Source organism: Panthera leo, chromosome C2 (assembly GCF_018350215.1).
Source record: "Panthera leo isolate Ple1 chromosome C2, P.leo_Ple1_pat1.1, whole genome shotgun sequence".
Lineage (NCBI taxonomy): Eukaryota > Metazoa > Chordata > Mammalia > Carnivora > Felidae > Panthera > Panthera leo.
Window position 1 is genome coordinate 126,713,591 of NC_056687.1, and position 21,734 is coordinate 126,735,324.

Consider the following 21,734-nt stretch of genomic DNA (forward strand, 5'->3'; position numbering starts at 1 on the left):
GCCGGCGGGCCACCCTCCGCCCCAGCTCCCTCCGGCCAGTCTGTGGAGCGCGCACCGCCTCTCCGCCCTTCCTACCCTCTTCCATGGGCCTCTTGTCTGCGCTTGGCTCCGGAGACTCCGTTCTGCTAGTCTTCTGGTGGTTTTCTGGGTTAGTTAGGCAGGTGTAGGTGGAATCTAAGTGATCAGCAGGATGCGCGGTGAGCCCAGCGTCCTCCTAAGCCGCCATCTTCCGGTCTGTGTCCGGTAGGTCTTGTTTTTTAATCCATTCAGTCACTCCGTGTTTTTTTATTGGAACATTTAGTCTATCTACATTTAAAGTAATTATGGGGGCACCTGGGTGGCTCAGTCGGTTGAGTGTCTGACTTCGACTCAAGTCATGATCTCACGATTTGTGAGTTTGAGGGCTGTGTTGGGCTCTGTGCTGACAGCTCGGAGCCTGGAGCCTGCTTCTGATTCTGTGTCTCCCTCTCTCTCTGCCCTTCCCCCACTCACGTTCTGTCCCTCTTTCTCTCAAAAATAAATAAACATTAACAATTAAAAAAAATTAATTATTGACAGGTATGTACTTACTGGCATTTTGTTCATTGTTTTCTGGTAGTTTTTTGGTGGTTGGATGACTTTCTATTCTAAGTTAATGGTCGCTTAAGTCCTAATATATTCTAAAAGCACCATATTTTTAATCCTCTGCACATCCCCTGATGTTTTATGTATTTGATGTTATATTTTACAACTTTTTATTTTGTGCATCCCTTAACTATTGTACATATAGTCGATTTTACTATTTGTCTTTTAACTTTCATACTAGCTTTATAAGTGGTTGAGCCACTACCTTTACTGTATGTTTGCTTTTACTGGTGAGGGTTTTGGGTTTTTTTTTCATAATTTTCTTACTTCTAGTTATGGCCTTTTTTTCTGCTTAAAGAAGTTCTTTTAGCAATTCTTGTAAGGCTGGTTCACTTCAAAAAAGTTTAAAAAAACTTAAAGAAGTTAAACTTCTTTAATTTTTGTCTGAGAAACTTTCTCTCTTTCAATTCTGAAATATAACCTTGTTAGGTAGAGTACTCTTGGTTGTGGGTTTTTCATTTTTCCTTTTCCTTTTAGCACTTTAAATATATCATTCCACCCCCTTCTGGCCTGAAAAATTTTTGCCGTAAAGTTAGCTCATACGTTTATGGGCGTTCCTTTGTGGGTAGCTAGCTGCTTTTCTCTTGCTGCTTTTTAAGATTCTTTCTAACTTTCCTTTTAAAAAAAAATTTTTTTTTTAACATTTATTTATTTTTTAGACAGAGAGAGACAGAGCATGAACGGGGGAGGGTCAGAGAGAGTGGGAGACACAGAATCTGAAACAGGCTCCAGGCTCTGAGCAGTCAGCACAGAGCCCGAGGCGGGGCTCGAACTCACATACCGCGAGATCGTGACCTGAGCCGAAGTCGGACGCTTAACGACTGAGCCACTCAGGCGCCCCTCTTTCTAACTTTTCACATTTCAATTATTACGTGACTTATGTGGACCTCTTTGGGTTCATCTTGTTTGGGGCTCTCTAAGGTTCCTGGACCCAGATGTCTGTTTTCTTCCTCAGGTAAAAAAATTTTCAGTTATTATTTCTTCAAATATGTTTTCTGCTTTTTCTCTCTTCTCCTTCTAGGATCCCTCTAATGCAAATGTTGCTAAGCCTGATGTTGTCTAAGAGGTCCCTTAAACTATTCTCATATTAAAAATTTTCACTCTGCTGTTCAGCTTGGATAATTTCCACTACTCTGCTTTCTAGATCATTGATCCATTCTTTTGCATCCTCTAACTGCCGTTGATTCCCTCTAGTGTATTTTTTCATTTCAATTATTGTTCTTCAGTCCTGATTGGTTCCCTTTAACATTTTCTCTTTGTTGAAGTTTTCACTGTGTTCATTCATTCTTCTCTATAGTTCTAGTGAGCATCTTTATGACCATTATTTGCACTCCCTATTAGCTAGACTGCTTATCTCCATTATGTAAAGTTCTTTTTCTGAGGTTGTTTTCTGTCTTGTTCTTTTATTTGAAACACATTCCTGTCTCCTCATTTTGTCTGACTCTTCTTGTTTCTATGTATTGTCTGACTCTCCTTGTTTCTATGTTTTAGGTAAATCAGCTACATCTCCTGGTCATGAAGGAGTGGCCTTATGTAGAAGGCATCCTGTGGGGCCCAGAAACACAGTCTTCCCTGGTCACTAGAACCAGATCTCCAGGGGTGACTGTGTGTGGCCTGCATGTTCCCTCCCTTTGTGGCTAGGCCACAACTTCTGTGAGGAGGGCTGTCCCCAACTCCCCCGGGTAGGAGTAGTTTTTGAGGGTGCAGGTCCTGGCTGAGGCTGCCCACTATGTATGATGGGATGGGAACGGCTTTGGAGGCAAGTGTCATTCCTAGACTAGGGTGCCTACTGGATGTGGCAGGGTGGGAGCTACTCTGGAGGGGGCCTGCTGGGGAAAGTCTGCAAGGGTTAATGCTAGAATGGGGCAAATGGTGCTAAGAAGGAAGATGCAGAGTGTCAGAACTGGCACCCACCCACATTTGGGCCAGCTAGGCAGGAGGGCAAGAAAATGTAGCCTGCCACTGCTTCCATTCCAGGAGAAATTTCCTACTTTCTTAGTGGTCCAACATCATGTCTCTTGGGCAAAGGAGAAATGAAGTTAAATGGACTTTCTTTTCTTACTCTCCATCAGTTGTTTATAATCGTGCCATATTTCAGTTTGTTTCAAGCTTAAAACATGACTGTCTTATATAGTTTTTTTCAGTTTTCTTGGGAGTTTTGAATTGCTTTTCTTTAACTTGTTCATACAGAATGCTGTGCTGTCAGCATACCCTCTAGTTTCTGTTCTCAAATATAATAGTACTGCATGGAGTAGCTCCTCCCCTCCCTATTCCCCTTTATTGAGAACTTCCCAGAGAAACCCCATCACCTTTTCTATTCTGGACTGGCTGCTCTTCAGTTGCCATCTAAGGTCTTCCCTTCACTGCTTCTTTGGATTGAATCCACTGTTTCGTGGATCATATATTCCTCTTTCTTGGTTTACTTAATTTGACATAGTATATATATTCAAGTAACTCTAAGAAGACAGCAGACAAACTTTCTGCTGTTTTTTTTTTTTCCATGTTTGTTTATTTTCGAGAGAGAGATCTGCGCTGTCAATGCAGAGCCTGATGTGGGGCTCAAACTCATGAAACTTGAGACCATGACCTGAGCCAAAGTCAGACACTTAACCACTTAACCAACTAAGCCACCCTTTCTGAAATTTTAAATGTCTTTATTCTAAACCTCATATCTGACTGATAGCTTGGCAGATATTGGAAATCTGATTTCAAATCCATTTCCCTAGAGTTGCCAAGGAGAATCTAACAGCACCTCAATTTTTGTTCCTGTTAAAGGAACCTCGTTTTTCTCTCTGAAAGGTTTTAGTATCTTGTTTTCATCAGTTTTTCTAAAATTTCAAGATGATATGTTTATGTCTGTTTCTTTTTTTTTATTCATTGTACTTGGCTTTTTTCAAGCAAAAGGCTTGTATTCTATATAATTTCTTTAATTCTGTGGGCAAGAATGGAGGGAGCAAGAGAAGCTGGGGTGGGAGTGTCAATTTCTATTTTTGATTAGATGCTAGTTACACAAGCATGTTGTGTTTCTCCCAAAGAGGGAAACAGGGATCCCAAGGAATCCTACTGGGTTCCAGCTCTTTGGACTCATCACCCCAGTCTCTCCAATTCTCTCCATTCTGTATTATTTCTTTTAATTTTTTTTTAATGTTTATTTATTTTTGAGAGAGAAGGAACACGAGTGGAGGAGAGGCAGAGAGAGAGAGAGGGAGACAGAGAATCTGAAATAGGCTCCAGGCTCTGAGCTGTTAGCACAGAGCCCAACACGGGGCTCAAACTCAGGAACGGCGAGATCATGACCTGAGCCGAAGTCGGATGCCCAAACGGCTGAGCCATCCAGGTGCCCCTCCATTCTATATTATTTCTGTGATGAGTTCCTTCTCTCCATTTTGTCCTTTTTTCTTCTCCAGACTCCAGTTAGTTGTTGAAATTCTTGTCTTTATGTCGCGTCCCTCCGTCTCCCCTGCCCCCCCCCCCCGCCCCCTTGCGAGATATCCTAAACTTTAGCTTCTAGGCCTTATGATGAAATTTTAAATTTTGGTACATTTTAAAATTCTAACAGCTCTTTCCAGTGGTTAGCATTCTGTTTTCATAATATTCTATTCTTATTTTAGATAATCTCTCTGAATATAGTAATTGTTTAAAAAGACTTTATTTTTTAGAACAGTTTTAAAGAAAAATCTGGAAGACAGTATGAGAGTTCCCATATATGTTGCATTACATTAGCATTTATTATAATAAGCAATTATAATAATGTTGATATTATATTACTATTATGAGAGACCCTACTTTATTCACATTTAGTTTTTGTCTAATATGTTTTTTCTGTCCCAGGATCCTACCCAGGATCTCCTATTACACTTAGTTGTCATATCTCCTTAGGCTCCTTTGGCTGTGGCAATTTTACAAATTTTCCTTGTTTTTGATGACCTTGACAGAGGAGTGCTGGCCAGGTACTATCTAGAATACTTGTCTATTGGAATTTGTCTTAGCATGCTTTCTTGTTTGTTATTTTGTTTATGCTTGTGAATAAAATGCCAGGCTGCACTTTACTTTTGGGAACCAAATAGAATCAACTGGTCCACTGTTCTATATACCACCCTTCAATGAATCCCCATTTCTAATAGTTCCCGTCAGATCTGCCAACCCTGAGTTTATAGCTACTTTGGGATCCTGCTGAGAGAATAAAGGAGAGCAGCTCACTTCTCCACTGCAGCCCATACATAGCCCCTCATTCTGGGCTGTGGTTTCCGTAGCTTGCTTCTGCCGCCTTTTTTTTTTTTTTTTTTTAATGTTTTTATTTATATTTGAGAGAGACACACACACAACACAAGCAGGGGAGAGGCAAAGAGAGAGGGAGACACAGAATCTGAAACAGGCTCCAGGCTCAAGCTGTCAGCACAGAGCCTGACATGGGGCTCAAACTCACGAACCGTGAGATCATGACCCGAGCCAAAGTCAGACACTTAACCGACTGGTGCCCCTTCTGCCTTCTACCTTAAGAAATATGGAAACCTCGGGGCGCCTGGGTGGCTCAGTCGGTTGAGCGCCCGATCGGCTCAGGTCACGATCTCGTGGTCCGTGAGTTCGAGCCCCGCATCGGGCCCCTGTGCTGACAGCTCAGAGCCCGGAGCCTGTTTCAGATTCTGTGTCTCCCTCTCTCTGACCCTCCCCCATTCATGCTCTGTCTCTGTCTCAAAAATAAATAAAAACGTTAAAAAAAAAATTTAAAAAAAAAAAAAGAAATATGGAAACCTCTTGACAGTAATTTTTTTCTCCTGCATTCTTCTTTACTATTCCATTTATTTTCATATGTTTATTCTTTTAAACTCCTAGACTTTAACTTCAGAGAAGTTTGGGACAGAATGGAAGGAGAATGTATCTATTCAGTCTGTCATCTTTACCTGAAGATTCCACAAGTCCATTTGTTAAAGAAAAATAAAATCTCTCCTAATAAGCAAAGGAAGTATAAATGTCCACTAATGCATAATTACAGTTTTATTATTATTTGTAATTCTCTTGATATGGATTTAATTTAAACTCCTGGCAGAGGTTTTATTAAAACTTCTGGTAAAACTCAGGATAGGGTCCCCACAGGAAAAAGACTTCACCCATGTGAATCTTTCATGAAGGGACTACGTGTAAAGTCATGGGCAGGTTAAGGGAACACACAAGGGAACGGTGAGGCACCAGGAACAAGCAACAGAAGGATACCCTTACAATCCCTACAGCCAGAGGGACAAGGCAAGGAAAAGAGTTATAGGAGCGAGGTAGGCAATAGAACTGTGGAGAAGAGGCCACTCAGCAAAAGCTGTAGCATATAGATATGGTTGCTGTGCTGAAACAAAGTGGGGAAGAAATGCCCATTCCTGGCAGTAGGATCCACTGACCAGACCCAACCATAAGCTAGTCAGGGAAGAGGACACAAAATATGTAGTTTGTAGGAGTCAGAGCAGGGTCAAGAATGGATCAAGAGGTGGATAGAGAACTGTTATTAAAACCTAATGTTTTTTACTGGCACACAGACACTCAGATTAATGGAACAGAATAGAGAACCCAAAAATGGACCCACAAACGTATGGCCAACTAATCTTTGACAAAGCAGGAAAGAATATCCAATGGAATAAAGACAGTCTCTTCAGCAAGTGGTGCTGGGAAAACTGGATAGCAACATGCAGAAGAACCTGGACCGCTTTCTTACACCAGACACAAAAACAAACTCAAAATGGATGAAAGACCTAAATGTTAAGACAGAAAGCCATCAAAATCCTAGAGGAGAAAGCAGGCAAAAACTTCTTTGATCTTGGCTGCAGCAACTTCTTACTCAACACGTCTCCAGAGGCAAGGGAAACAAAAGCAAAAATGAACTACTGGGACCCCATCAAAATAAAAACCTTCTGCATAGCAAAGGAAACAATCAGCAAAACTAAAAGGCAACTGATGGAATGGGAGAAGATATTTGCAAACGACATATCAGATAAAGGTTTAGTATCCAAAATCTATAAAGAACTCATCAGTGTCAACACCCAAAAAAACAAATAATCCAGTGAAGAAATGGGCAAAAGACATGAATAGACACTTCTCCAAGGAAGACATCCAGATGGCCAACCGACACATGAAAAAATGCTCAACATCACTCATCATCAGGGAAATACAAATCAAAACCACAATGAGATACCACCTCACACCTGTCAGAATGGCTAACATTAACAACTCAGGCAACAACAGATTTTGGCGAGGATGCGGAGAAAGAGGATCTCTTTTGCATTGTTGGTGGGAATGCAAGCTGGTGCAGCCACTCTGGAAAACAGTATGGAGGTTCCTCAAAAAATTAAAAATAGAACTACCCTACTAGCCAGCAATTGCACTACTAGGCATTTATCCAAGGGATACAGGTATGCTGTTTTGAAGGGGCACAAGCACCCCAATGTTTATAGCAGCACTATCAACAACAAAGTATGGAGAGAGCCCAAATGTCCATCAATGGATGAATGAATAAAGAAGATGTGGTATATATATACAGTGGAGGATTACTCGGAAATCAAAAAGAATGAAATCTTGCCATGTGCAACTACGTGGATGGAACTCGAGGGTACTATGCTAAGTGAAATTAGTCCATCAGAGAAAGACAAATATCATATGATTTCACTCGTGTGAGGACTTTAAGACATAGAACAGATGAACATAAGGGAAGGGAAGCGAAAATAATATTAAAACAGGGAGGGAGACAAAACATAAGAGACTCTTAAATATGGAGAGCAAACTGAGGGTTATGGAAGGGGTTGTGGGAGGGGGGATGGGGTAAATGGGTAAGGGGCATTAAGGAATCTACTCTTGAAATCATTGTTGCACATATGCTAACTAATTTGGATGTAAATTTAAAAAATTAAAAAAAACTTAATGTTTTTGAACAGACATTTATCTAAAGAGACATATAGATGGCTAACAGACACATGAAAAGATGTTCAACATCATCAATCGTCAGGGAAATACAAATGAAAACCACAGTGAGATATTACCTCACACCTGTAAGAACAGTTAAAATCAAAAAAATAAATAAGAAGTGTTGGTGAGGATGTAGAGAAAAGGGAACCCTCATGTGTACTGTTGGTGGGAACGCAACTTTGTGCAGCCACTATGGAAAACAGTATGGAGGTTCTTCAAAAAATTAAAAATAGAATTACCATATGATCTAGTAATTCTACTATTGGGTATTTACCCAAAGAATATGAAAACACTAATATGAAAAGATACATGCATCCCTATGCTTATTGCTGCATTATTTACAATAGCCAAACTATGGAAGCAACTCAAGTGACCCCTGACTGATGAATGGATAAAGAACAGGTGGTATATATTTATATGTATGTGTGTGTACACACACACACACACACACACACACACACACACACACACGATGAAATATTATGCAGCCATAAAAAAGAATTGAAACCTTGCCATTTGCAACATGAATGGACCTAGAGGGTATAATGCTAAGTGAAATAAGTCAATCACAGAAAGACAAACATTATACAATTTCATTCATATGTGAAACATGATTGTTGGGTGCACTTTTGATCTGTATGTTTTTTGTGTATATATTATATTTCAACAAAAAATTTACCAAAAAATGATGGCAGCCATGAATACAACTGAAAAAACAAAACAAAACAAACTATGTTAATGTATTTTTCTGTCCTTCTTTAGGCATCCTCATGAACAGGTCAACAAAGATTTACTGGAACAACTAAAACAATGATAAGCATTCAACAGACATGAAAAGACAGACCTTAGCTTCAAGGAATTTGCAATCTGCTTAGGAAAGCCAAATATTTAGACATGAAATTAAGAATATTAATAAGCAACGTATCAGGCTATGAAGAATGCTATAGTAAAAAAAGATCCAATATTGGCATGTAACTGATTCTTATTGGAAGGCCTAGATGTAAATACTCCTCAAGTGGGCCCTTTCTGTTGGGCATAGGTCAATTAGGCCAAGTAGGCCAAATGTCTGGTTTCAGAAGGTGTTTCAATGTTTCCTGTGGTTAGACAAGGGGGAGGGTGAGTGGCACCCCTTTCTCTGCTTCAGTGGGAGTTGCCCTGTTTTATCTGTTTTATTAAAACTATGGGTTCTGTGTTAATTTTCATTTAACAAGAGGATTTTATTGCTAAAATGAGCTTGAAAGCCACTCTTCTACAAATCTGACTTCTAGATTTGTATATCTCAATTGACATATCTTACAGCTGAAAAATATTTAAAACCTCTGAAAACTCTAAAAATAAAATCCATTTTTAGAAGGAAATGAAAATTACCTGAAGTAAAGGGATAAAATCCTCCTGTTCTAGAGAGTTGCAGCTGGGTTTTGCCAGGAGACAGATAAACTTAGAGGCATCATCATGATGGTTATTCAGCAACCTACAAAAGAGACAACTGCTTAGGAAGTCTGGCTACTGTGAACAATGTCTACAATATCAACAGTTGCTAATTTCAGCCTGAACTGAAGGCCATTTAGATCTAGAATCAAGTTCTCTCTTTTCAAAGATTAAGAAAGGGAATTTTTCTACGTTCTTTTAAGTTTTTAAAGTTTATTTATTTATTTATTTACTTACTTATTTGAGAGAGAATGAGAGAGAGAGAGCAAGCAGAAGGGAGGGCCAGAGAGAGAGGGAGAGAGAGAATCCCAAGCAGGCTCTGTACTGTTAGCACAGAGCCCAATGCTGGGCTTGAACTCATGAACTGTGAGATCATGATCTGAGCCAAAATCAAAAAGTCAGATGCTTAACCAACTAAGCCACCCAGGAGCCCCTCCATGCTCTTGATTTTGTCAAAGGGACACCTCAAGAAAAGCTCAATAACAAAATGGCATATTATTTTTGTAAAATGTTTCTGGGGCTAAGACCACAGGATCAACTAAACTAATTGCAGGGGAGGGAAAATGTCCATTCAGGGTTGGCACAGGACATCCAGGCCCAGAACTCTAGAGCTACCTGCCAGCCAGGAGAGAATATATCAGTTGGACTACTATGCACCACATAAGACAAAGACTTCTGTTTGCCCAGTTTGGCAGACATATTCAGGGCCCACCTGATAGAGGGTTTCTGAAATTAGACTTTGAAGGGCCAATAAAAAAAGAAAAAAAAAATGAATGAATGCCCTTTTAAGTCTTTAAGCTCTATGAATTCCTCATGCCCAACTAATACTGGACATTTCCACTTAGTAACTATACTCTGACAACAAAGTTAAAGTATCAAAAAACAAATTTTATATCTTCCCGTCAAAGCCAGTCCTTTTCCTGGACATCTATTTTTGTTAAAGGTAGAAATATCCAAATTATCTGGGCTTGAAATTTGAAGTCATTTTAAACTTACTTCTTTTCCTTATTTTATGCACATCCCATTAGTCTCCACATTTTCTTGTTTTTCTTCATTACATTTAGTGAATGCTAACTGTGTGCCACTTGTGTCTAGCCTTGAAGATACTTTGGATTCAGAGAAAATAAGACACAGTTCTGTGCTCTGTAAACAGTTTATAGTCTAGTGAGAGTGCTACACCATTAAGATTATACTGACATACTCAGGTTATACTCTGTCATGCGACAGAAGTAATAAGCATGGGTGTCATGGGAGGACACAAGAGGGCCAGTGAGATTCCCTAGAACTGGTAAGTAGGAAAGAAGGATGCTGTGGGTCAGGAGGGCTGCAAGTACAAATGCCTGGTGTGAGAGTGTGTGGAATATTTTGGCAGCTACAAACACTGGGGTGGTAAGAAAAGTGGACATGAGCATATAGGATTGGCCTTTTTATGTTAGATCAGGAAGACTTGGCTTTGGCCTACTCCATGGAAGAATTTTAACTTGGACAGTGACAAGATCAGATGTGCTTTTCAAAAATATCAAGCAAAAATCCAACTATGGGCCTGAGCATGGATAGTAGCAGTGGGAGATGAAGACAAAGGGGAAAATCTGGTTGTAATGAAAAGGACAGGGTAGTTGATTGGTGTGGAGGGATGAAAGGAAGGGGAAGTCCATAACGACTCCTAGGTTTCCAGCTTGGATCCCTAAGTGCTTGGAATACAGGATGGGAATACAGGAGTCCTTAGGAATATTTCCTCAAAATGTTTTATACAACCATTCCCTCTTTTCTAATGCCAGTGTACTTTTGAGCTCAATAAGGGTCTTATTACTTCATGCTGAGACCAACAGAAGGAAAAGGGTCAAAACAGATTTCAGTGTTCATCCAACCTTAAAACACAGGCAATTCATTCCGAAACATTCTTTGATTATATAATCCTCTTTTTCAAAAATGTTCAGTAGCTCTCTACCACTTATACGAATAGTCTAACTGCCTCAGTTCAGCATTTAAGGCTCTCTGTAACTAGATGGGAGCCTGCCTACCTATCTACCTTACTACTTTGCTAAATGAAACTTCCACTCCAGACAGCTGGCCTGGTCCATTATTCTCTAAGTGTGCCATGTGCATTCTTGCCTCTTTGCCATTTCTCATATGATTCTACTCTCCTAGAATACCATCCCTCTTGACTTTGCTATTGGAATGCTGGCTATTCTTTAAGGTTCAGCTAATAATGCAAGTCTTTCAAAAAGCCTTCTCTCATAACTAAATTCTTTACTGATCTTTGTACTGTTTAATTTATTGTATTATATTTACCATTGTACTATTAGTTTGTTTTTATTTCACTGGCACTTAAAGGGCAGACACAGTTATAGACAGGTCTTTTTTCTTCCTTAGCAGCCAGCACAGTGACTTTCACACAGAAGATTCTCAAAAAATGTTTGTGATCTAATGGATGTATACTTAAAAACTGACTTCATTTGTGATTATTAAAGTTATAGTATAATTTGTATATGAATTCTCCTTATCATTCTTTAGCATTCTCAAGGCCTCTACAGTTAAACATGTATACATTTCAGAAAAAGATTAGTATGTAATAAATGCTGATGGGAACCACCTCCTAGGATTAGAAAATGGTTGGGATGATCACAATAAAAAGGTGGTGAGATCTTTGTAAAGGAGCACTTTTATAAAGAAAGGATAGCACAGATGAGAGATACTCTGAGAGGAAAAAGGCAAATCAAGAATGGCTTTTTCTGACCAGAAGCATGAAATAGAAAGAAAAGGTGAATTATGATTTCCAGCTGATGATAGTGGCCGGTAAACTCTATATGGAAGAGAAAAGGAGATAAATAAAAGTTGTGAAAGCTGGAGAAAGAAGGTAAACATAGCTATTTTAAACTGGTATCTTTCAGAGCTCTTAAAACAAAATACTGTTAAGAGACAAATCATACAGTGACATTCAAAGGTAAGTGAAAATAAAGCATAATGAAGCTGGATCAATATTACTTGACTGACTGAGAGGATCTCTGCCACAAAGCAGGTAATCCAGGAACTCAAAAAAGCCATGGAGCAATGTCTTTCCCCTAAAAATGTCCTGACTGTAATAAAATAGATATCAAGTATAGATATGAAATGGGCAATAAGGCAGGGAAAGGAGGGAGGGCAGAGGCAGGGGAACAAGAGCCCATTAAGGTGTTCATCCTCAAAACATTAGGAGGAGGGCTAGGAAGCCTCCATCCCATGAGTACTGGGATAGCAGGGAAATTATTTCTTGTTATTCTGTGACTTTTACATGTGACTTCACTTTTCAAGAATATAAAGAGCCTATTATGGGAGCAAGTCAGCTTGTGTATGCATATGCCAATATGTTTAAATTCTATGTCATTATTTGCCCGTAATTTTTTTGTAGTTGAAAGTTTTAATGTACTATACTTAAGCCCAAGTCACCTTATGCAAAGGGTAAAATTGGTAAAAAAAAAAAAAAAAAAAAAAAAAAAAAAAAAAAAATTGCAAAAATAAACACACATCTTCAAGATCAGTATGATAACTCAAACCATCATGCTCAGCTGCTTAGTCTCCCCAAATAGCCATATCTGGGTCTCCCTTAAAGCACCTCTGCTTTTAAAAGGCATTTTATTACTATTTTTAATTATTTTATTTTATTCTATTCTATTTTGAGAGAGTGCATGAGCAGGGGAAAAGGGCAGAGAGAGAGAGAGAATCTTAAGCAGGCTCCAAGGTCAGCACAGAGGGTAACCCAGGCCTGGATCCCACAACCCTGGGGTCATGACCTGAGCAAAAATCAAGAGTTGGATACTCAACCAACGGAGCCACCGAGGCATCCCTTAAAAGGCATTTTAAAAGCCAAGATACAGACTCTTAACAACAGAGAACAAACTGATGGTTACCAGGGGTGACAGTGGTAGAGGGATGAGTGAAATAGGTGATGGGGGTTTAAAGAGGGCACTTTTTGTGATAAGCCCATGCTGAATGGTAGTGTTGTACACCTGAAACTACTATCACACTGTATGTTAACGAACTGGAATTTAAATAAAAACATACAAACATAAAATAAAATAAAATAAAATAAATAAAATAAAATAAAATAAAAGGGCATTTTAAGAACGCAGAAAGGAGCTCCCACTAGAGGGCGCTCCAACCATTTTAGTGTGGGTCATAAAATAAGACTAATATACAGACATACACTTAATCTAGTCACAGAAATGTTTTTTCAAATGAAAAAAGACAGGGACAGTTAGTCATGCTGTATGACTTCATAAACAGTTTCCTGTAGTTACCTAAAATGAAGACTTGTGCTTTGTGTCTTTTTTCCCCTTTGCCTTTTGTAAAAATATCCTTTCCCTAGAGATAAAATTAAAATGATCCATCTCAATAAAAGAACACAGCTAGGGCGTCTGGGTGGCTCAGTAGGTAAGCCTATGACTTCAGCTCAGGTCATGACCTCACGGTTTGTGAGTTTGAGCCCTGCATCGGGCTCTGCACTGACAGCTCAGAACCTGGAGCCTGCTTCAGATTCTGTGTTTCCCTCTCTCTCTGCTCCTCCCCAACTCACACTCTCTCAAAAATGAATAAATATTAAAAAAAAAAAAAAAAAGGACACAGCTGCTGTAGCTGCTGCTGCTGCTGCTCTACCTACCAACATAAATGTCCACCTTTTCAGTGACACACAGTCTTAAGACAAAAAACCTGGCTGTTATTAAGATTATGTGGTTAACTACAGGTAACTCAAGTTGGTTAACAGTTTTCCTTTGCTATAGTCACCCTTTGGCTCACAAATGTAGGGTTCTAGAATATTCAGAATGACCTAAAATAATTACTTCTTTCTGGCTCTAATCTCTTCTGTAATAGACTACTTCCTTTTTTTTCAATCTCTCAGCTTATTCAAAGTTTTTTTCTGAAACAATTATAACTCACTTCTTGTCGCTTTCACAGATTGTTAGATGACCAACAATGCTGATCTCAATGGCTAAAGGTACCTCTGACAAGAGTTGTGCAGCATCTATATTCTTTCTACCCTTGGTTCATACTCTATCCAGCTAAGGCTTTTTCAGGGCCTGATATTTACCAGGGTGAAAGAAGTTAGCTGAACAAAAGTTAGAACATGTATACATTTCAAGTTCTTTAATTCTGCTACTGTTACATGCTGATTTAAAATAACAATAATAATTAGGACATGATTGGACCACCCAGCTAAAGTCTTGGCTTTACTGGTGGGAAAAGGAGAGGGAATCCAAGCTGACTTCTCTACTGTTCAGGCCCTAGGCTCTATTTCCTTCCTGTAGGTTCTAGGCTGCCAGAAATACTGATGATAAATACCCTAAGGGGAAATGCCAATTCTTTTGCTGGTTCACTCCTGTTAATTAGCACTTTTATGCTATTTCTAGCCTCTAATGAATTCCCTGACTTTTATGACTACTTATCAACACATGTAAAAAAAAAAAAAAAAAAGGTATTTCTTAGATTTTATCCAGCAGTTTTCTATTTGCTACAGGAGACGTGGAATGGTGATCATGGCACTGACTTTGAAGTGTCAGCTAGATAGTGTATGAGGAATGATTCTCCTAGGGCCCTTTTAGTTCTTGGTATTCAGACAACTTAGAACTATTCCCTGTAACAAAATGACTAAAATTCACCTGGACAACATGAAGCATTTTAACAGTTAGCATTGGTATGGTTCTTTAACAAAAAGTTCATTAACTGATAGGAGTTCTATATACTCTTATAGCTGTTGTTCTAATGTAATGCAGAAAGAACTTGGTGAACTCAACTTGCTGCTAGATTTTTAAAAATAAGAATACACTTATCAATCACCTACTATTCTCAAGCATTATACTGCTAAGGGCTTTTTAGGTGGCATGAAGGGATCTGTGTGCTGAATTCTGCTATTATATGTTGATTTTAAGTAATAATAATGATGACGACAATGAGGATAACAGGTGAATGGCATTTCCCAATAGTTTACCAGGAAGGGTATCTAGCCCAAAAAATGTGAGCAGAACACATGTAAACAAGGCTATAAACATATGTAAAGAAGTCCGGTCAGTTAAGAGGTAGAAGGGGCAAGCTGTGACATTCTCTTAAAATGTATAAATATATCAAGAAATAACTTATAAAGAAGAAGGAAGAAAAAAAAAAAGAAGGTTAAAATGAAAGAAAACTTGTCAGAGGTGAAACAGGTGATGGGGATTAAGAGTACACTTATGACGATCCGTGACATCATAGACCTGAGCTGAAATCAGGAGTTGGACACTTAACCGATTGAGCCAACCAGGCGCCCCCGGAAGCTGTATTTTTGACATGACACATATGGTCTGCTCCCCTTAAAGGAGAGTCTACTTTTTTTTTAAAGCTTAATTTTGAGAGAGAGAGAGTGAGCAAGCGCACACACGGGAGTGGGGAAGGGGCAGAGAGAGAGAAAGACAGAGTGAGTTCCAAGCGGGAACTGCACTGTCAGCATAGAGCCTGACATGGGGCTTGAACTCATGAACTGTGAGATCATGACCTGAGCTGCAATCAAGTCAAGCACTTAACCTACTGAGTCACCCAGGTGCCCTGAGGAGACTCTACTTTTATGCCACTGCTACCAGAGTCAAATTCTAAGACCCAAATTTAACAAGTAAAACTAAGAAACTATCAAAGAGTTACTAAAAAGGTATCTTTGAAGATCTCTTTCACTGATTAGAGACATGTAGATAAAGATTATGGAAAAAATTTGTGTGGTTATAAATAAGTGTGAATCACTGAATTTTACTTGTTGAAATAAAGGGTAAAGAAAAATTAATGAATGTGTAAAATAAGTGACCTTTAAAAAGCACCTTGTGAGAACCAGACAATTCTTTGCCTAGCCCTGGAGTGACTGGTCATATACTTACTTTCTCCACACGGCAATGAATGACTGTGCGGACACAAATCCTGTCCTCTCTCCCCCTGCAGCCCGGAACATGGGGGCTTTCCAATAAAGAGGACAGCCACAGAGCTGCAAATAAAACACAAATACAGTGTAAGCCAAGGGGTGTTGAAATGATGACACAGCCAAACAATGGGCCTTTGTGGCTTTTAGCCTTTGTGTCACAGGTGCTTGAGGGAGCCAAACTGGGGCAGAAGCAAATACATCAGCTATGGTAGATTCAGAAAGAGACAGAGGGGAAACAAGAAGATTCCATGTTTAATGAAGGAAATGGAAATCCATCTGACCTTTTCTCCAAGATCATCTACAGTGATATGTCTTTCCCTTTCCTGATAAAGTAACCAGTCTCCCTTCCTACCATTCTCACATCATATATTTTCTACCTTCGAAAAAGAAAAATGACTGAATGTCATGGTTGTATATGTCCTACAGCCAGCCACATTTAATACTTGGTCACTGGTATTAATATACTCTCCCACACATCTCCCTCTCTTCTTTGCCTATTATGTTATTAAGCCCCAGGGTCAGGAAGAACTGGAAAAGTCTAGATTGCTCAAGAAAATAGCCATCTAATTAAAAAAAAATTTTTTTTTAAATATTTACTTATTTTTGAGATAGAGATAGAGAGAGAGACAGCATGAGGGGGTGAGGGGCAGAGAGAGAGGGAGATACATTATCTGAAGGAGGCTCCAGGGTCCGAACTTTCAGCACAGAGCCTGATGTGGGGCTCGAACTCATGAACCACAAGATCATGACCTGAGCCTAAGTCAGAGGCTTAACCAACTGAGCCACAAAGGCACCAACTCCCCCCCACTCCGTGCCGCCACCCAATTTTTTTTTTTTAGTGTTTATTTATTTTTGAGAGAGAGACAGAACATGAGCAGGGGAGGGGTAGAGAGAGAAAGAGAAAGAGAAAGAGAAAGAGAGAGAGAGAGAGAGAGAGAGAGAGAAAATCCAAAGCAGACAGGCATCTATTTTAAATGGTTATAATTCAGGTAAAAGATTAAAGATAAAAACTAAACACTATCATTTATTTATTTATATATTAGAAGCAACCACAAATGACTACATATAATAGAAGCCTTAGGAGGTGCTGGGAATGAATATGAAACTGTAATACTCTAAAAGGTGCTGATTTTGTTTCTTCAATAAAAAGCTATTTCTTTCAATTAATTATACTCTTACAAGAAAGACTTCTTACCAAATTTACCTACTTTTTTCCTAGAGGGAAAATTCTTTCAAGTAATAATATCTAAATAATAGCAGAGAAATAGTCTCTGAATGTTCTCAATTTTGTATATGCACATAAAACATACTCCCAAATTTGGACCCCTTCAAAGAGGTGTATCTTGTAATTAAAGACAGTCTTATTATTCATATTAGACACAGAATCTGTTGAGCTTTCATCATTCTAAAAATGGAAGCTTTTCCTTTGGAGGCTCACTAGATGTGAATCCATACTGGATTCTAGAGAAGCTGTTCCTGGTGTGAAGTCTCAGTGCATGTGGAATCACCACAGAAGCCTGAAGAGTATCTCGTCTGAGATAATGACTCTGAGTTATGATGACAGAACACCCAAGGTTGCTGGATTCATGTCGGAGATGAGGATATGGAAGGTGAAATTCAAGCCATGGGAGGTAAGTACAGGGCAGAATTAAGAGGCTGCTCCTGCCTGGGCCACTAAAGCAAGCATGTTCTGCAAACAGGGTAGACCTTAAGATTTCTTAAGTCCAAAGGTCAAATACCACCAATGAGGTCGGGAATGAGGGAAAGGTGTTGCTTAGCAACCAAATGGATTTTGCTTATTGTGTAAATTATGATTGCCAAAGTACAAAGCTCACAATTAATATCCTTTGGGTGGTAAACTGTCAAATCCACTTTCCAATTCTCCCTTTCATGCAGAATGGTAGTTTACCAAGAAAATGTTCTTAGATATGACAGGCTACTGGCAACTGCTAGGAAAGCTTAAAAGAATAGTCTGTATTATAGAGGCAAGAGTGCAGAGCCCCAAACGGAGAAAGTACATAGAGGGAGAGATTGGAACTGGCTTGCCAAAGTGCTTGAAACTCCCACCATTATAGTCACTCACGGATTTTTTAGAATTGGAAGGGCTCAGGAATCTTCTAGCTCAACTTCAGGAAGTGGTTACCATTCTTAGCTGAAACACTACCTGGGGCTGTGTGCTGACTACATCCTGTGGGGCTACTTCCACTATTAAACAACTTTCTTTCGCTTGAATTATACTCTTTTCTCTAGAAGACTTCTGTTAAAATGCATACATGTCAGCTCCTAAGGAGTAGTAAGTGACAGAGAGACCAACACATAAATTTCTATGTCAAAGGCAAAATCAAAGGCAAAATTCTAAGAGATAATGTATAGAATGGATATGTTTTAAAATAGATTGGTAAGGGCTGGCCTATTTTTCTCATAGTGGGGTACCCTAAGTAGCCATGTATTAGGCAGCAGGAGAGTATTAGTCCTTGGAGAAAATGACAAAGGAAAAAAATGCAATGCAGATGTTACACTTTGGTTACTTAAAAAAATGTATGGCCGGCTGCACCTGCTCAAAAATCAAAGAATTAAGATAAAGGGAGCCAGGAGATCAATAAGAAGCCCAAAAAAGTAAATGATATTAATCCGAGGGCAGCAGAACAGAGACTTTAACAGAGGAGAGAACAAGTCAGTGTCAAGACTTTTTGCAAAGGAAAAGAATGGATGACAAGTGGGGATATGGAGAGATACAGAAAATGGGGTTAGGAAACTCAGATTTAGGGGAGGTACCAAGAGTCAGTCTATGGTAATCAAAGTTGCTGGAGCAAGGAAAACTGAACATCTATAATTTGATCGAAGAATGGCCCAACAACATAAAGAATTGAAAGCAAGTTGTTTAATGAGTCAAACAGGAAGAGATGATTACCTAACACATGTGGAATGTTCTTTAACATTTTAAAATGTTATTTCATTCGATCATCACATGATCCCCACAAAGAAGAGGGCAGGTATTTTCAGCCCATACTGGAGACGAAGAAATAATGATACAGAGAAGTTGGCTTACAGGACACAGGCATGACAGGTCAAGGCAGTGCTCCCTCAGCCAGAAAAGAGGAGCTGACAGTGTATGGTTCAGAAGACAGCCTCACTCTTCTTCCTCAACCTCCTGCTAGAGGCCAAAACTCAATGGCGAGTCTTCTGGCCCAGTCTCTAACAAGCACGTTTCTTACTGTTCTTCAGTGTATGTTCCTACACTGCTTTTCTCTTAGATTCATTCTCTAGATTAATTTCTTCTCTGTCATCACTTAGAGCTGTGGAAAAAAGTACAAACTACACACTGAGAATTTAATCAGAAATTGCGATTAACTTCTCTAAGGCTGTTTGAGGTCAAAGATGAATGAGCTAAACTTCACCAACAGATGCAGATTTCATAAACATAGTGTTTTCTTTGCACTTCAAAAAAAAAAAAAAAAAAAAAAAAAAAAAAAGACCCCAGTCCCTACAGCTACACTGAAGTGGCACTAAGAGTGGATTGCAAACTCAAGCTGGCCTTCCAAAGAGCTTTATAGACTACAAGAATTCAGAGAAGTGTTCACTGATTGCTCCAACCCCCTCTTGCTTCATTGTCCCTTAAAGGCTGTCTTTCTTCTCCTTTACCTACAACCAGCTTGTCATGAGAATCCAAGCACGTGCAGCACAGGTGCTACAGGCATAGAGTCCACTGCCTAGTGTCAGAGAAGACCAATCTGCATAGTAAAAAATAACTGAAAACAGGACTGCTTCGTGCATGTTAAGAGCCACAGCCAACTAAATGCTGGATGAAATGTGGATTAGCTAAATGGAAGAAATGATTAACTAAACTTTTTAAATAAATGATTTTTAGCTATACTTGTGGTGAGCATAGCATAATGTATAGGCTTGTCAAGTCACTATGTTGTACACCTGAAACTAATATCTAACACTATGTGGCAGCTATACCTCAACAATAACAAAAATAAAAAAATAAATGATCTAAAAAATGAAGAGGCAAAATCCAATAAAATGAACTAATAGAGTAAGGCAAAACAAAACAAGACAAACCAATACACTTGTGATACCTACTGAGGTTACTATGTACCCATCTTCATTTTTATATGCAATGTTAGTTTTAACTTTTTGAAGTATGACCAATTTACCCTGATGTGTGAGCTGACAATTAAGGTCTAAGAGCAATGAACACAAATGCCTGGTACTCATGAAGGGAATGGAGGGCTACAATCAAGTATGATTCAGACAAGTTATTCAGACAGTACATGTATACTGGCTATTGTGCCACATGACAATTTGGTGTAAGCGGTACATTGTTATATGTTACTATTACCAGGGCTAAACACAATTTTTAAATTTCTCTATGTTGTCAGCTTCAACACTGGCAGTTTTTCCTGATATCACATACGGATTGATCCTCATTACCTAGAAAGAGCAAAGTCCTTCCTCTGACTCCCCAGCATGCACAGACCCCTACCCTGACTGGACTACATTCTTTCCTACACCTCTCTTGACCATCTGTGGAGTCCTTAGCTTTTCTGCTCTCTTCTCACTGAACCATGGAGCAGGGCAAGGGCTACCACAATACAGGGGTGGGAGGACCAGAGTAGGAGTGGGGAGACAAGGCAACAGAAAGGCAGAGGAGAATAGGACCCTCAGTCAGGGGTTGGGAATATTCAGAGGAAGGCTGAAGTCCTACAGGACTTGTATTCCAAACAGAACAGGCTATAGGTCTCTGTCAGTGAGGCACTAAATGCCATCTGGATTGGCTTTCCAGATGTGGTGAGCCCAGCACAGCACCAGGGAACTACTATGTCCCTTAATCTGGACAGTTTCTCCTTGTCTGCCTGCCTGAAACAGTCCACGTAACTGCCTGTTTCTCTCTCACAGTCTCCAGGTTAGAAATAACCGTTTGGCATTTATGCAGTTAACATGTTATCTCTAAACGTAGATTTCATTCAGCCTTGCTGAATTCTGTCTTTTGGATTTAGATTCATGGTTCCAGCCCATTCAGATAATTTACCATCTTGGCTCATAGAGTTGCCATCTCTCAAAGCTTTGGGTAAGAAAATGGCAGTGCCCTGAAAGAACCTGTGATTTATTTGGGTGGATACTGACTGGAAGTTTGCTAATGGTATGTTAGCATATGTTCAGGGGAGATAACATATGGTATAAACAGCACAACGCCAGGAGTTGGAGGACTTGTCTCCTGACGTGTGCTAGTTCTGTGACTTCAGGTACTCATGGGACTTTAGTTTCCTCATGTCTAAAATAAGTAGAGATAGGTGAGTTCTTATTTTTGCAATGTCAGTTTACTTTTCATTAGAAACATCTAAGGGATCAACAAGCAAGTTCTAAGATGGGGGGGTGAACAAAGGGGGAATAAAAGAATTCCTTTTCACTTCCCCTAAAACCACTCTATTTACAAATTATTTAATAGTAGTAGCAAATGTTCTGACAGCAGGTAGAGAAAAGGACATGGCATGACTGGAGTAGGGATTTGGGGACTTCTCCAAAGACATGATAGAAGTTAGGTCTTAAAAGATGGGTTATGCGGGGGTTGTCAGGAGTGGAAGCCCATTATGGAAGGGAGAAGTATGAGAGCCGAAACGCAGAGGCATGCCTGTGGGAGGGCAAGTAGGTCAGGCTCATGCAGGTAATAGTAGTTTGGGCTTTATCTTCAAGATCAGTAGTTTCCAAACTTTAAAATATTATTCCTGAAAGTAGGGGAACTGTGAAAGTGTGCATGGGGTCTTGGGACCTTCAACTTGGTCTCCTACTTGCCCACATGCAAACCTTAGTCTACTAAATCCTT

The 21,734-nt window shown here is 39.4% G+C and overlaps 1 protein-coding gene across 4 annotated transcripts in view; it reads right to left on the bottom strand.

The window, feature by feature from the left end:
• Window positions 1–21,734, bottom strand: part of PPP2R3A (protein phosphatase 2 regulatory subunit B''alpha) — a 211,850-nt gene that overhangs the window by 112,194 nt on the left and 77,922 nt on the right. For all 4 annotated transcript variants that reach the window (XM_042955652.1, XM_042955653.1, XM_042955655.1 and 1 more), the window contains exons 5-6: window positions 15,867–15,970; window positions 8,935–9,037 (exon numbers count right to left, since the gene is read on the bottom strand). In XM_042955652.1, the coding sequence (XP_042811586.1) occupies window positions 8,935–9,037; window positions 15,867–15,970 (207 nt within the window). The remainder of the gene's footprint in view (window positions 1–8,934; window positions 9,038–15,866; window positions 15,971–21,734) is intronic.